Source organism: Hippocampus guttulatus, chromosome 14 (assembly GCF_054856545.1).
Source record: "Hippocampus guttulatus isolate MCC_2025c chromosome 14, RoL_Hgut_1.0, whole genome shotgun sequence".
In the NCBI taxonomy this organism is placed as follows: domain Eukaryota; kingdom Metazoa; phylum Chordata; class Actinopteri; order Syngnathiformes; family Syngnathidae; genus Hippocampus; species Hippocampus guttulatus.
The window spans coordinates 9,641,310-9,657,750 of record NC_141274.1 but is presented as its reverse complement, the minus strand read 5'-3'; the positions used below and the strand labels follow the sequence as shown (position 1 = coordinate 9,657,750).

Sequence of the window (16,441 nt, the reverse complement as noted above, 5' to 3'; positions counted from 1 at the left end):
AGCTCCTTTTTGATCCTTTCTGATAGCGCCCTTACATTGGACTCAGGTTGTCAAGATGTTGATGATAACATTCATGTTGATGTTATTGTTTGTTCCATAGATATGGACAGCACATTGATACGGATGGGATTTAAAAATATATATTTTATCTATTTATTTTCTTTTCTTCAGAAGTTGACTCCACCACTCCAGTAGAACTCAACTGTAATTCTCCAGTCGTGCAAAGCACATGTCAATCGTAATGATTAAACACAACATGCTTGATGATGACAAGTCATCAATAAATGTTGTTTGCAGGGCAGTGTCTTAATGCAAATGTTGCCTGGTTTGCGTTATCTGAATTTTGCTGTACCAATGCTCTCAATTTAGAGGGAGAATGCACATTTTTCAGCTGCAAAAAACCCTCTGTATCATTCCTATCTTGTCTTTGTCCTTTTTGTCCTGCATTTGCTGAGTTTTTGTCTCACAAATGAACTCCAATTATATTTCCCAGTGTGCCGCAATAAATATTACTAGCCATAATATTTTACGTACTACGCAGGCACGATCAGAATTAGCTAATGTGTCAGTGCTAAGCATGATTTACAGGTCATTTGAAGAAAAAAAAAAGCCATGTGTTGCTCTGAATACGAGATGTGTTTTTTTTTTATGCTGTGATTTGCATTTTACATTGGGCGCCCTGTGACGGTAAATGAACGTGTTCTTCCCTCAGGTCCTGGCAACATGGAGACTGTATCTCTTGGCTGTCAAAGTGCCTACAAAGGTAAATGTTACTCCTCTCTTACTTGAATTTTATGGCTATCATTTTCCAACCTTGATATTTCACACACACACAGAGCATTGATATACAGTAGTAGTGGCTGTTTGAGGCACAGAAGATAGCGATTGCAATGACTGGTTTAAAGCATTTGTGTCAGATTTTTGGCAATGAACAAGTTGCTTTTGTTGTTCAATCTGGGCGGAAATGAATCCTATAAATATGCGACGCTTCACTCAGCAGCTCTTTATCCTCCCTAAGGTTTTCTATAGCAGGGTTACCGGGCCACGGCCCATTTGGGACCCGGCCGCACAGAGACAGACCCTGCGAGCTGTGAGCATATCGACTCCATCAGACGTGGCGGAAATGTGCGCGACTCTTGCCAATCGGAGTCCTTCTAGCATTTGTTTGCAAGTTGAGATAAACGGAATCCACCAATAAATGAAAGAGTAGGCAGTAAAGAGAAAGTAATTGTAACAAGCTGGCCAAACGTACAGCAAAACAGGTAGCTGATGGGCAGCCATCATTTCCCAAGATGAAGCTATTTGAACCAGACAAGTTCCTCCCCTCACGGTATCTCCAGAGCAATGTGGAGGAGGAAGCCGTCGTGCGTGGTATGTCGTCAAAAGCTAGTAGCAGCCAAGTGATCAATTGGAAAGCATGAAAACCCGAGCGGGGTTGACACAGCCCGCCCACTTAAACAGGAGCTGTTTAGTCGCTAATAACTAGCAGGCAGCCTCCGGATGAAAGCAGCAATCAAAATCGTGTCCCATTTGCAAGTAGCAGTGATGCCGATGCCTTATTTAGGATCAAAATGGAAGCATTAACTCATTCATTCCCAAAGACGTTCAGACTTGGTCTAGAATTGGCTGGTACTGAATGAGTTATGGATATAGCAGCAGGGAAAACAAAGAACGATCAACGTTGGATACAACACGACCATGATGCGTTCTGTTTCAGGTGGAGGTCACGTTCAACTTCTTGGAAATCCGTGCAATGAACACTTATCCAGAGCATCAGGTACCGTTGCCGTACGTGTTTCCTGTTGCTGCTCGGACCGAATAAAGATGAAGACAAACGCGATCTCATCTCCATCCTGTAGGTTCTAATCGACACAGACAAGACGACTTATTCGCTGAGATTGGAAACCCAGGACCAGTTGGATCACATGGTCAGTCACATCAACTACGCCCTCTCCCGAGTCTTCAACAACTCCATTTATGCGTAAGCATTAAAAAAGACTCCCTTTTGCCTCAAGCCAATAAGTCATCCTGTTTTTGTGTTGTGTAAGCTGAAAAGAAAAGACGAGTTGGGCAACAGTGACAGTGCTCGACAGAGATTTGGGATGTTGGCATCTTCACTTTCGGCCGGCTTTCCGCTTCAGCGGCCAAGTGAATCCGTGTATCGCCGTGGTTTGCATTCAACCCGGTTTTGTTGTCATGCTACATTCTGACACCCAGCAATCGTTGGGACTCATTTAGCCATCTGACACTTGAGGAGCTGACAGTTTACAAAATCTCATTTTTAGTGAGTGACACAGAAGACTCTGCTTTACCTCAACATCCTCAGTGGGACAAAGAAAAGTGACCAAGGATGGCCTCGAGATCATTTCCCTGGCCAACGTTGTCACTCATGAGTAGAATTGAAATTAGATCAAAATTTCACATCATGATTACCATGACCCAAAGGATCACAATTCTTGGGATGGTCACGACATTACTTCATGAAATGTTAACCGACGACGGACCCGTGCTCCAAAAGCATTGCAACATATTTGACTACAAAGCTTCTGTACATTTATACAAAACTGTGAAACTGAAATGAGTTTCCATGCATGCAAGCGATCTCTTTGCCTCTTTTCTCATTGTATCGCGCTTGTTCTCACAAAATGTGTTTGTTCAATGAAGTACAACCGAACTGTTTTGCTCCCACTGCCTTTTTAAATCCATACGCTCGCGTGCATGCATGCCAGCGTATTGTTTAAGCTACTGTGCCTGCGTCCATTAATACAATGCGACCTGTGTATGCGTTCAATACAGAAATAGCACCTGTAAACGAAAAAAAACAAACAAATATTTTTAAAAATGCATTGTGTGCACATTTGGTTCAGTTGGTTTCGGGTTTATCCTGACATTTTTATAATTAAAGATATGCATTAAGTGATGCGTCGCTGTGCGCCCGATTGAATATGTACTTTTATACTTATTACATATTTTTCAGCTCTGATGGCGTGAAGAAAAATGTCTCTCTTGTCAACACTCGCTCACAAAAAGCCGCATCCAGTTGACTGATTCCAACTGTTGAATATTGAGGTTTTCGCCGTGAATTTGTGCTTATTTTAATATGCTGGTCCTGCCTTTTGTTCTGCGCGCCATTTACATTTGGAGCTCAAGTGGCCCATCCCGCTCTCGAGGTTCCTTTAAAGTGGTTTTCTTGTGTTGTGTGCATGAGAACCGCGTTCATACTCGAGCAAAAGCCGCCGCACCCGCAGAGCAATTAAACTTTCCTTTCAAGCAAACGAAACTTGACAAGTGTGAATCCAGCGTAGCTCCTTCATCTCAAGCGCAGTGGTCTCGTACAGACTTGACGATGGACTCGCAGAAAAATTGCACAGGTTGGCAGCGGTTAATTTCAACGCTTTCTGCTCGAGTGTATTCTATGTTGACAAAAAAAATCTCCTTTATAGAATTTGAAAACTATTTCCATTTTTATCACAAGAATGGTTGAGAAAATATTTTTTTCCCCTCGCCAAAGCTTTATTTCGGGAGTCCTATTTGTGATGGAGTTGCATTCCTATGACGGCAACGTAACCTGAATTAGTCCCGTAATTGAATTTGACATGAACCCAGTTTAATTTAGCACTGACCTACGCAAATGGAATGTCACCATAATCGCTGTAAATATTTGAATGAGAAATGCGTTTCGGCCATAAATATGAAAGGATCAAATGAAAAACAGGACCGGTCATCATGGCCGTAAGTGAGTGTGCCTCCTTGTGTGTTGTGGCCATGTTCGCTTTCTACATTCCTTCAAAAAGCGTTGACTTCGCTCATCTGACTCCTGTTTTATGTATATTCCATTTTGAACACATATTTATCAAATACTTTTTTTTTCCTTTCCACAAGTGATCAAAAGCTGTTAGCGTACCGTATGATAATGCGCTAATTACAGTTGCAACCCTCCCGTCTTTCAGTCCTCCCATTTGTCGAGCGGAAGGGGACACGATTGATGGAATTCAGCAGTATTCACCTATTTCGGAGTCATCGCTCGACCCCCAGAAAACCTGCGGTGAGTCGACCTTTTGCTCACTCGTCTCATGTAGTCACGTATTTGTTGCACATCCAAAGTGTCCACCCGATTACCGGCTCGGTGAAAAGAGTCGGTGAGTTATCAGAAGTACCATTCTGAGTATGTCATCTTTTTTTCAACACCAGCAAAAGTCATCTCAGGTGCATTTACGCCATCGTCTACAACTAAAATCTCCGTTGGCGTTCATCTTTTCTGTTTGTGCCAGGGGATGAATTTGTTCTTCTCTCCTTTGTCATTCAGGAGGTTTTTCAGAGACGTACGCGGCTCTTTGTGACTACAATGGAATTGGCTGCAAAGAGGAAGTGCAATGGGTAAGCGATATGCGCAGGGTGCACAATTCTGTCGCTGTTCTCCAACGCCTGAAGAGCGTTGGTGGCTCAAAATTCAGTGAGTACTTCTCCAATCACAAGTGTGGTTTAGTTCGCTGAAAACGTGTTTCTATTTCCTGTGCCATTTCAGATATATTACTAGCGGAGCAAGGTCGTCTTTTGTCATAGAAAAAAATAAAAAAATAATACCAGGAGCTTCCTGCAAGAGTTCCCTCGGGAGGGTTTGGGGATTTGGTCTGTTGCGGCTGTTATTGAATCGGAGTAGTCGGTCTCAACATCTCTTGTTTTTCTGCAGCAGGCACGATCACACATTGTTAGCATGATTTAGCTTGAATTTATTTGATTTCTTTTTTTGTGTTGCTGCCATACAGTGCTCATATATTATTGTATTAGAGACTGGGAATTGTTTTGCTATTCCCCTTTGGTTGTGGACGTGTGTAAAACATCAAGTCGTAGCGTTTGTAGCCCATGAGTCGGAGTTCGTATTGTCCTTGTCTTTTATTCTCAGATAAATGTAGGCCATGCAGCTATTGTGTTCTTTTTTTCTTTCTTTCTCTGTATTTTTTATGACTGTATAAAAGAGAAGAGTTCCTTCCTGAGGTGTGAAAATGATCAATTATTGGGACAACACACCCAGACAACTGCCCCAAATTATTAACACGAGTAGAACAGTTCTCCCCCTGCTTCCACCCAATTTTTCTCCACTACGCTGGCGTCACTTTGTGTGCTTGTATGCACCTATGTTTCGGATACACTATGTTGCGATGCAAAATCAAAATGGTGGCATTGCGTCCCTAGAAATTTGAGACGGTGTAAATGCAATTTGTATCTCCTCACACCAGTGAAATAATTTTCAGGGGTTCTTTTTGTTTGTTCCCCCCCCCCCCCCTCCTCCTCAACAGTTACTATTCTTGATTATTTTTGTTGTTGATGTCAAACGCTGTGCCATTTACTCGAATATAGTGAGCGGGATGAATATTGCATTGCAAGTCCGTTTACACTGTGTGTCCCGAAATCTTAAAATTTCACGTTAGGGGCCACTGTGCTCCAAGCCCCCCCCCCCCCCCCCCCCCTCCTAAAAAAGAAAAAGCTAGTCTGATGTCTTTATTTGTGTGGTCAGCTTGCTTACTGGAAGGGGCGTCAACGAGTTCATTACGCGTAACATGAAAGGTCACCTTATTGAATCTAGTGCGGTTTAAATGGACGTATTGTGAGCTGCTTTATTCTCCTCTAACTAATCCTCTCTTGTTTTTTTTTTTCTTCAGGATGTTGACACCATCTACCACTCTCAGGATAACCGGGAGTTAAACCTGCTGGATTTTAGTCATCTTGAGAGCAGGTGACGCAATTTGACTCTCTGTGCGTTTGGAGTGAGCCTTTGAATTGGGCTTTTGGGTTTGTCATCTTGAATTTCTTCCTATTTACGTTCACATTCCCTTTCTCGTGCTCATAAATCTGGAACGAGAAGGACTTCCTGCTTCCTGCTATCTGTCATTTCTTTCTCAAGGCAACTCGATTTCCAGTTGTCTTGTTTTTTTCCTCTTGTTCCAACTAATCTGTGGGGAGCTGAGGATGATCGGGAGATTCATGATATGCTTGTCAGTGTCTGGACATAGGACGAGAGAACGACTGTAAAATATCATGGTTTCTCTTGTGTCTCGCTTTTGGGGGGTTTTTTGTCCTTCATTTTTATGATATTTTGAAAGCAACTGTGTGTGTCGTGCATCCCATGCATTTGAACTTTCAAAAGGCTTACATAATCATGAGGGGAGGACTTGCAATGTGGGTTGGGAAAAAGAAATAAATAAATCAAAACAAAGCCGTTCTTCGAAGCACAGTTGCGGCAATTCATGCATATATTAATGTGTTAAATGGCGAGCAAAAAAACCCCCCACGGCACTTCCACACTCTATTCCAATGAAGTTGCGATGTTGTGTTCAACACAAATAAAAACAGCATACGGTGATTTGCAACTCATGTTCAATCTAGAATTATGTGAATAAACTTCAATGACAACGCGTTTTATGTTCAAGCTGATAAACTTTCTTGTTTTTTAGCAAATAATCATTAACTTAGAATTTTATGGCAGCAACATGTACCCCAAAAGCTTGGACATGGTCCCGTTTACCACTCGGTGATGTATATGGAAAAGGTTTTTCCTCCCAATTCTTTCTTTGGTGTCGGGCTTATCCGGGGAAGCTGTCCGCAGTCGCAGCTTTTACGGACCTCTCTGGAATGATCGGTTCTCTCGCACCCGCAATGCATCACTAAACACCAAGCGCCTGCATTTCAGATGAAGTTATCATCTCTAATTGGAAGATGCCAGCAGAAGGAAATTGATTGTCATGAAATTATTTGCAGGAACATGCAAATGAGAGTCTAAGAGAATGTCTTTTCGACATGATGTGGAACATGAACCTCTTCAGTCCCATTTTATCTTTCCGCAGTCCCATTTCCTCACTCTTGCCCTGATTGGACCCATTTACAGCTTTATTGCTGACGACAAGGCGATCATTCTTTGGCTGACTGATGACAGACCAAAAGGCCGTTAAAGCTCAATCCCCTTTCGCTGAATATGCAAGCCCTTTTCTCCGAGTCCGTCTCTTTTTTGCTGCCGCCTGCCTTGGCCGGGTCTCTCTTGAAAATGAGGTCTTTAACATCCACGGGACAAAGCTGGTTCATCCATGCAGCCGTTATCCAAGCCCCCTTATCCTCAGGAGGGTGGCGGGCGTGCCGCAGCCTATCCCAGCTGTCATCGCTCTCGCTTTTACTCTCCCTCCCTGAGAACCCCCCACATAATCAACAGTTGTCTGACAAATTGATAAATATCCCAAACTAGTGTACATCAGACTGACCTCTGATAAAAACGTCTTTGTGCAACTAAGAGAGAACAAGATGGACCAACAGACTGCATGAGTAGAAGACGTCAGAGGTCCGTTCCACACCCTGCTGTCAAAACACGAATCAAGAGTCTGTGCTGATGATATATTTTGACACCGCCCATCATGTTTCACATCGAGGCTCAGCTGTTGTCGCGAGGGCCGACGCGCAGCCTGCAACACGGCTGTTGGAGTCACTAGCAACGGGGACCCCCTCTGGCTAAATCGCACTTTCACTCTCCCCTTGTCTTTGATTCTTGTTCAATTTCCTTGTCTTCCCCTGGTCTTCTTGGGGTTTTTTTCCCTCCTTCCCATCACTGTGTCCCTTTTTTTCACAGTGATGTACAGCGGCTAGAGCAAAACTGTCGGTTTGGTTGGACACCTTGGGAGGCCTCATTCTGCACACACGCAGCACAAGAACTCTGAGAGAGATCTCCTCGGTTTTCTGATTTTCTTGCGCGCACAACTGCAGGTTTAGGCTCAAAGGTCAAAACGGACCCGGGTCGAAATCTTAAATTGTTTTGGGGGACCGACGGACACTTGACACAATTTACAAGCAGACTGACACGTTTGCAAACGCTTATGTAATTAGAAGACGGCCACCCTGACCTTGAGCTTTCTCTCTCTCTCTCTCTCTCTCACTCAATCACTCACATTTTTCCAATCGCACATGTGCAAACGGACTCGGGCAGCTGCGGCTTTGACAGTTTGGCTGCTGGTCGCAGGTCTGCTTTTTGCAGCTGCGAACACGCACTTTGGCTTAAGCCAATAATCCACTGACCGGGCCATCCATCGCAATAAAGCTCTTTCTTTCTCTCATTTTCCCCTCCTTGCCTCTCCCCCCTCGGCGCGTTAGCGGTATCAGTCATCCTTCAGACAGCGGCCCGGCCCACACTGTCCTCCGGTTCGACATGATAAACTGCACGGGCAGCCACGAAGGCGCTCAGCGGCGATAATGTGACTGTATGAATGCGTGACTGATGTTTGCAGGAGGTCGAGTCGGCCTATTTGCAGTCTGACTTTTTGTGTCGTGTGTTCCAGGGACCTGGCTGTGATTGTGGCTTCCGTTGCGTACAACACGTGGTTCACCAAGCTGTATTGCAAAGACATGCGCATTGTAATTATTGCCCTCGCTCCCTCTTTTTCCTGTCGGCTTTCACATGATCAGTTAGCAATGATGTTGGGATGAAGGGAGTGGGTCAATCCAATCCTGTTTTGACTCTGCAGGGCTCAGAAGTGGTGGACCAGGTCCTTCATACAGTCAGCAAGTCCAACAGCCTGGAGGAACTCACTCTGGAAAACGCCGGGCTAAAATCGTAGGTTTCTTCCTGACACCCTCCCACTCGCCTCGTCACCTTTGCGTTACAAAGTGCCTTTGTTTGGCTACTTTTCATCTACTTTGCACCTTCACACATCACCGCATCTCTTCTTTTGCCCGCCCACAGTTTTTTTTCTGTCCCTCTTTCTCTCCTCTCTGCTTTTTTTATTTTCACATCCATCTGTGCCTAGCCTTTCACCTCCGCACCTTCGCTTATCTCTTTGTCGTACCTCACCAACCGCGCTCCTGTTTTTTTTTTTTCCTATTGGGCTGACCTTTTCAGTTCTTTTGTGTTCTACACATTTCAAACCGTAGTGTCGATGCCACGTCTCCCCACCTGCCTGCAGACGATGGGTTGGTTCTCTGTAGAAATCATCTGGCAGAGTCGGTTCCTCATTTTATCATACTTGAAAGGGATTGCGTGTCTTGGGACATGATTAAAAATAAAATTGGGGGTGAGATGCTCAAAAGAAAGTATATTCTATCATCGACTATGCTTTAACATCTTAGGATTGAAATCGCATGACTAAGTTATGATGATATTCAAACATGACATATGAAATGAATAGGCACTAAATTGGAAAGTATGTTTGATCGGTTTGTTCGAAATGTCATACATGCAGTTAATGATAACAAACACGTGGGTAGTTTGATAACATTATTGAATATAATGACCTGTTTTTTTTTTTTTTTTTTTCATTTCAAAAGAGATCAGCAAAAAAAAAAATCAATTCAGCTCAAGACTTAATAATTGTTTGGTTTGATAACTTGCCCTCGGTTAATCAAAGACATTTTCGTGAAATGCCAGTCCCGAGTTGGAACTGCATCCTATTTTTTTCTCTTTTTTTTTTTTTCTTCCTCCAGGGATTTCCCCCAGAAAATGGCAACAGCACTGTCAGAGAACCCAGGCTCCATGATTCACTCTCTCAACCTGGCTCACAACACGCTTGACAACCAAGGTATCCGCCTGTGCTTTCGCCTCCTCTTGGCGCTCTCTCGGGCCATCTCTTCGCTTCTCCTACATCCTGGCTTTCAGATGCTTTTGAAGAATTCCAAATCAATATCCGTTCTCAGCGATCCCTCATTTTCACCTGCTTCTATTTTTACCGCATGTACTGTATTTGTCCTTGATGCCCCATCAATGAGTGGTCCCTCTCAGTACTTCAGACTATTAATATCTGCTCATTGTCCTCCTTTGTGAATCTGAACGCGTGTGCGTCATTTTTACATTTCTATCGATCGATCTATTGATCTCAATTCTTTTCTGGTTGTTTTTTTTTTCACATTATATATCAAGTTGAGTTGATGGTTCCAAGGGCATTTTGTCCTTGACAAAAATAATGGAGGTTTCAAGAATAAAGTGTCGGACAAGCAGGGACGGCGGGGCACGAGGGCGCCGTGGTAGTTTTGAGTCGTTTGAGTTTTGGTCGTTGAACAGATGCGAGGTTTTGATATCAGTGAATAATCGACACTATTTAATTAAATGTGATTTCGATGCCAATCAAAATAATTGTGATCATCACATAATCGCCCCGGGCCTAGTTTCAGGAACCAGGTAGAAGTGGTGCCTGTTCTTCTTGTTTATCTGTGGGAATGCGCTGTGTTCTGTATTTGAGTCTTTGGTGATGTGCGGGGTCGGACGCTTGAGTTTGATAATAAGCAGCAGAAATGTGTGTGGGCTGCTGTTTTCATAGCATGCCTCATTAGTGGAGCTTCTGAAACGTTCTTTTTTTTAAAGAATAGATAGAATAAATGAGTAAAATAAAAGCCATCTCGTCGCCCTCTTCCGCTGTTTTATTGTCAAGCACTGAGAGGTATTGTTTTGATTGCTCTTTGTTATGTTGGCACGACCACGAAGGAAGACAAAATGGTTTCCATGAAATGTGGTTTGGCCCAACAGTGATGATAATTTACCTTGGAGTCAAAGCTCGATTAAAAAAAAACAAGAATTGTCTAGAGTGTTTTTATTCCTCTTTTTGCTGTTGGGAGCAACAGAACCGTCCCCTCAAAAGGCGCTTGGGCAACATCGGCACTTGTTCATCTTGGTCTGCGTTTTATTACTGTTGATTGTCTTGCCTACCACCAGGAGTTTCCAATCTGATTCAACAAGTGTGTCGTCTCAACAAGGGCCTCCGTCTCCTCAATCTCTCCAAGACGTCGCTTTCTTCCAAAGGTAAGACGCCGAGTATGTTGGAGGCTTGGAAATTCATCACACCAGTTTTTCACACCATACTCGCCACACGGATCACGAGACCGAGCCATAACAGAACTGCATTTGTCCAAATGAAAACCAGGTCAAAATCCGAATGAGCTGATCTTTATTTCCCTGAAATCCCACATAGGCATTAGGACACTGTCCCACTTTGGATTGCTTTTAGCTCAGACAATCCAAAAGTCTATTCATGTTCTCGCCGATTTGATTTCAACCCCCGCCAGTCAAAGGCGGCATATCAATTCTCATGCGGCGAGGCCTCATTTCCCCTCATGAGCAAATGTTCGTTTATTCGTCTCAGATCGAAATACGTGGAAATAAAAGCAAAAATCTTGAGTGCATTTAGTTTGTTGCTATACCAAAGCTTGAGCTTGCCTTTGTCTCTATAACTGTTTTGCCAGCTTTTTAAGAGTGACTTTGATCGAAAACCTCAACGGGTTGTTGAATGGTGGCGTGGAATCATGTTTTCATTGCTTAATTTAGCATTTGCATGCATGTTTGCAGTTTATCACTGCAGGGCCTTGCCATTTTCACGAATTTATGAAATAGCGCTCTGTTTTTTTTTTGAAGTGCAGGGTCCTCATGTGAAAATAAGCTGTACCAAGCCACACAACCCAATGATCAATATTGAGTTATATTTTGCTTGGACTCTTTTAATATTTCATTTTTTTCCCCCTTCCCATTGTGTTACTCCGTTTTTGTTGCTGCATTTCTGCCATGTGGCTGGATGATGATTTTAATGAGGTCCCTCACTGGTCCTATGTCTGTAATGTGAAGTGATCTCCTTTGAGGGAATGTTTTTTTTCCCTTTGTTCCAGCTTTCATGAGAATCTTTTGAAAAGAGAGAAAGAAGGAAAAGGCTTGGCAGGCCTCTACCAAAAGCCTGTTTAATATTAGCCTACCGTAAGAGCTCAGCAAATCCCTCCAGTTATATGGCGCTGCCGAGCTCCCGTGCTCTCTTTCCGCTACTGGGTTTGGTGTTTGCTGTTTGCTAAGAAGTTGCACGTCGGATGATTTTCAGATGATTTCGTGACTGAAAAGTGTTTGCCGTTTGTTCAGCCCAATACTGAACTCCCTCTCCCTCCTCCTTCCCCACGACACCGTAGGCGTTGTGTCTCTGTCCCAGGCATTGTGTTCCAGTGACGACTACTCCAATTCTTTGTTGCACCTGGACCTCAGTAAAAACCCAGGAGTTCTGTCTGGAGAGGATGCCACGGTGAGCTCAGACATCAACTCATTTGACATGAAGGTCTATGTATCGATGCATTAACAGTCTTCTCCTCTCTGTGCAGAATCTGTACCTCTTCCTTGCCCAGCCCAACTGTCTTGTCCATTTGGACCTGTCTGGGACGGACTGCACAGTGGACTCGGTTTGTAGCTCTGACCTGACATATTCTGTCTTCTCTCATATTGATTCAGCACAAAAAAAACAGACTGGGGCTAGCGTGCAGAATCTAAATGAGTCACTTACTAAAACATAGCCTTTTCAGAACTTGTGTGCGTCATGCATTGAGTGATGATGAACAGAGAGCATCCCAAAAATTAGTCTCTTTTTTTTTTCCTGCAACTTTATCACCTAAGACAGAGCGAGAAACTATTGCTTGTGTCTAATGTTGAAATGTAGCATCTCTGCCACAGAGCCACGACGAAGTCAATTTCATGTCTTGCTGCATTAGCACAAACACTCAACGAGTAAAATGATGACAAAGCCGATTGAGTTCAGTGTGAGTTTAGATGTGTGTCTGCCTACCTCAGAGATGGACTGCAAGGTTGATTGCACTGCACGCGGGCCGGCCCGTTTTAGTGGGCATCTTAGTGGTGTGGATGTCGGCGATCGTGATAAGAGCTGACTGGGCAGGAGGCCGCATGTGTGGTTTATGGCCACTGTGCCGCTTCCCTTGCCATCTAACTGACATATCGCGCTGAAGTAATGAAAGATAGAGATTTACAAAATAAAATTTAGCCTCAGCGCTGCGATATCAGTCCGATCCATAGCGATGAGCGGATACATCAGTGGAATGGGTACTTACTCTCACTGGCCATAACATTAGCCACATCTGCGCAATATTGTAAGCGCTTAATACAAGTAGTGCATCAAAATCTTCGCCTTTAACAGATAATGATGGCAAGTCTTGACTGAAACTTGACGAATGGTTTTTATTGAACAGTATGTTGAGTTTGGGCCGGCACGGCGGTCGAATGGTTAGTGCGTCGGCCTCACAATGCAGAGGTGCAGGGTTCGATTCCGGCTGTGGCCTTTCCTGTGTGGAGTTTGCGTGTACTCCCACTTTCCCTGCGTGGGTTTTCTCCGGGTATTCCGGTGCAGTATATTCTAATAATTCACCTTCTAGTACCTACTTTTTCCACGTTAGGATTCCTGCCGCAAGTACTTTGCTGGCATACAGTTACTAATCGGTGCATTTGTAACCATCAAAGGGCAAATGCACCCCAGGGGAATCCATTTTTAGCCCCTGCTATGTTCTGACCAGCAAAGATTGCCTGCAGACCACAAAACAGTTAAATTTGGCCATTTGCTGAATCAGTCATCCAAATAGCTATGCGTCAAGGTGTACTACTATATATATATATTTTTTTTTAATTGGAAGAAGAGCTGACTCATGCACATTTAGACCCACTTTCAGTCTTTCAACTGAAATAATGGGATGGGCACAGAAAGGTTTTAATGTCCCTTGAAATGGATTCTAACCAGTGTGAAGCTTTGCTCCCCAACTCATTTATTTTGTTTTGTTTTTCTAATTGCGAGGAGGGTGGTCAAACACAGCCATTGAAAACATCTCACGTGGCTTTGACGTTTTCCCGTATTTTGTATTCCTCCTCAACTGTGTTGGCTGTGTCGATAGGAATGTTCCTACGGCATTTCTTGGAATGCCAATGGAAGAATCCCAACTTTTTATCATCCACCCATTTTCTAATCGGCTCATCCTCACAAGGGTCGCGAGCCCCAACTTGATTTATTTATATATATTTTTTCCTTACTCCTCTCCTGGTCTCCTGGTTTGGCATTTCTGGTGCTCCTCCCTCTTGTTCATACTGCAGTGTATAGTCTTACCAGAAATTCCATTGAGGACATGAGGAGCAAGGTTGGGAGGTACAAGTAATTTGGATTTTGAATTGCTTCTTGAGCTCTTCATTTCATCTTGTGAAGCTGACGTCGTGGCATTGCTTGTTATGAGATGTGGGTCACTTGAGCACAAGCTCAGCATCCATGCTAAAGGCGTATCAGATACGTATCCAGTTTATATGCACATAGGAAAGAGGCCCGGGTTTGATTTGAAAACAAACAAAATTGAAATCGCACTGTCACATTGCGTGAAAAATCTGATACATGTCCACTAGTCCACCCGGATTTGTATGTAAAGTGATGTGATCCTGCAGATGTGTCCTCTGCACAGAAAGCTATGTGAAAATTGTACATAAAGCGGATGTGAATTCACCATTCAGTCCTGTGATTGAGATTTGGGTTGCATCAAAGAATTAGGAAAATCATCCTGGAACCACTGCGAACGGCTGCCTTGTCCTAATCTGACCAAGGGGATTATCCGTTTTCCCTCCAATTCTATTCAGTCATACATGTAGTATGTAGCCTTCTTTTTTTTCTTTTTTTTTGGTAACAATTTGTGGAGCCAATTTCCATTGTGATGTATCATACCAGGGATGCCCAAGTGGGGTACTCGACAGCCCCTTATCCAACCTGTTTTTCACGTTGCCCTCCTCCAAAGCACCAGATTCAAATGATCAGATCATCAGCAAGCTTTGCAGGAGCCTGAGAACCTAATTCTGATTAGAGGACGGGGCTTGGGCACCCTCATCTTTTGGTTTGGGAATAAGCATAAGGCGAATTTCAGTGGTGTTCATTTGTGGAAGATTTAATACCACCGTGCTAAAATTGTACCAGGCAAACATGGCGTTGCAACACAATTACTGTGAACTTTTTCTTTGTTGTTTGCGCCTGTGTCTGCCTCTGCAGTTGTTTGGAGCCTTGCTGAGAGGCTGCTGCGCGGACCTTTCCGACCTGAACCTGGCTAAGAATTGCTTCTCCAATAGGTGGGTGTACGCCTCTAGAACTCAAATCAGTCCAACCCCCTATTTCCCCTACCAAGAAAAGCATTTTAGTTTTCTTCTGACTCAGCAAAAAAGGCTTTGTGCTGCCAGCGCTTGTGTCGGCATTCAGATTGCGTGCGAGTGCTACTTGAATGCACACTCATACTGAATTTGTGTTTTCCTTTTTATTTTTAAATCTGTCTGCTTGGTCATGTGAAGTTGTGGATTTCGATAACTTTTTATGCTCAAACCATTTTTCTCTCTGTCGAACCTCCTTGTTTGTCTGGGTTGGGATATTTATTGGGAATGCGGTTGGACATAACATTTGTGATGAGAAAGAGACAAAGGAGACCACAAAGCCAAAACAAATGAAAAAAAAACCCTAAACAATAGAAGAATAACAATGTATAATTATGAAAGGAATACGGTGCCACACACCGTGTGAAGAAGGAACACAACTAGCTAGTTGGACAGGACAAGGAGATGTGCTGGGATTGGTGCTCTCGTGCCTAAATACTTTTAGGCACTCTAGATTGTACACGATAGGACAATCAAGCGAGTTTACATCAGTCTGTGTCACTGCAAGTGGCCTGGCTCCTTCTATCTGACAGAAAAAAAGGTTTGAACATGGCTAGTCAATTAGGTGGTCGCTGGTTGTGCTAAAACGTGGGCTAATGGTAAATGCTATCTCGGATGAGAGTTCAACAGCTGTATACAAATAAATACAGTCACCGCATTGGCCAACTTTCTCACTTGCCGTTCTCCAAGCCTGCTTCTTTTTGGCTTGGTCCTGGCATTGGAAGCTAGCTGTGTTGTGTAGCTTTCGGTGAGCACAGACCGGAACGATTATTTTTTCCTTTGTTTATTTCACCACGCGGTGGGTCTTTGTGTGTGCGCGTTTCCGCACTGTGTGCAGGATGGCTTCCAGTTCAAATATTAGCTATGTGAGTGAATTTTCTTGCCTCCTGCGTCACCTCAGATGCGTCAATTGTGCCACCCGACATGGATTTGCATCTGTCCACGCCAACTGCCTTGTAATTTGAGATCGGCTCAACTCACGTTCGATGTGAACGTCGAAATGATGAGTAGGCATCTCCCATCCAAAAGGGACCTGGGCGCCCATTCCTTGGGCTACCCGTTAACCCAACCATCCATGCCCAGCAACCCAAGGCACGGATGCAGTCCGCCACAGCTATTAAGAAAGACGCGGGGACATTAAATGATCAAACACTTCCATTTTTCACGCCTCGTCATGGTTCTCTGCCATTCACTTACAACAAAGCTGCCCAACCCAAATGACTCCATCAGATAAAACAACATCTGCTCGTTTAATGGCGCTTTATGATGGTCCATTTTATGATGAAGGCCTGTTTAGAGGTTCCGGCACGATGTTTTAAGCTACAGAAGCACTTCATGAGATGTTTATATTGCCTCACTGTGCCTTAAACGCACAGATGGGTGCTTTTAGCTTTACAGCATGCATGGTTATTTTCTTGAATTGACAGACATTGCATATTTTATCACACTTAAAGCGCTCTTGGGTTTTGCTGCCGTATTCTGTCTTACCTACCATGA

General features: G+C 43.7%; 1 protein-coding gene across 6 annotated transcripts in view; it reads left to right on the top strand.

The window, feature by feature from the left end:
- Positions 1-16,441, top strand: part of carmil3 (capping protein regulator and myosin 1 linker 3) — a 48,548-nt gene that overhangs the window by 10,982 nt on the left and 21,125 nt on the right. For all 6 annotated transcript variants that reach the window (XM_086129375.1, XM_086129376.1, XM_086129379.1 and 3 more), the window contains exons 3-15: positions 713-763; positions 1,718-1,777; positions 1,860-1,981; positions 3,951-4,045; positions 4,307-4,377; positions 5,661-5,734; positions 8,316-8,391; positions 8,502-8,590; positions 9,457-9,551; positions 10,679-10,765; positions 11,911-12,020; positions 12,097-12,174; positions 14,793-14,869. In XM_086129375.1, the coding sequence (XP_085985501.1) occupies positions 713-763; positions 1,718-1,777; positions 1,860-1,981; positions 3,951-4,045; positions 4,307-4,377; positions 5,661-5,734; positions 8,316-8,391; positions 8,502-8,590; positions 9,457-9,551; positions 10,679-10,765; positions 11,911-12,020; positions 12,097-12,174; positions 14,793-14,869 (1,085 nt within the window). The remainder of the gene's footprint in view (positions 1-712; positions 764-1,717; positions 1,778-1,859; positions 1,982-3,950; positions 4,046-4,306; positions 4,378-5,660; positions 5,735-8,315; positions 8,392-8,501; positions 8,591-9,456; positions 9,552-10,678; positions 10,766-11,910; positions 12,021-12,096; positions 12,175-14,792; positions 14,870-16,441) is intronic.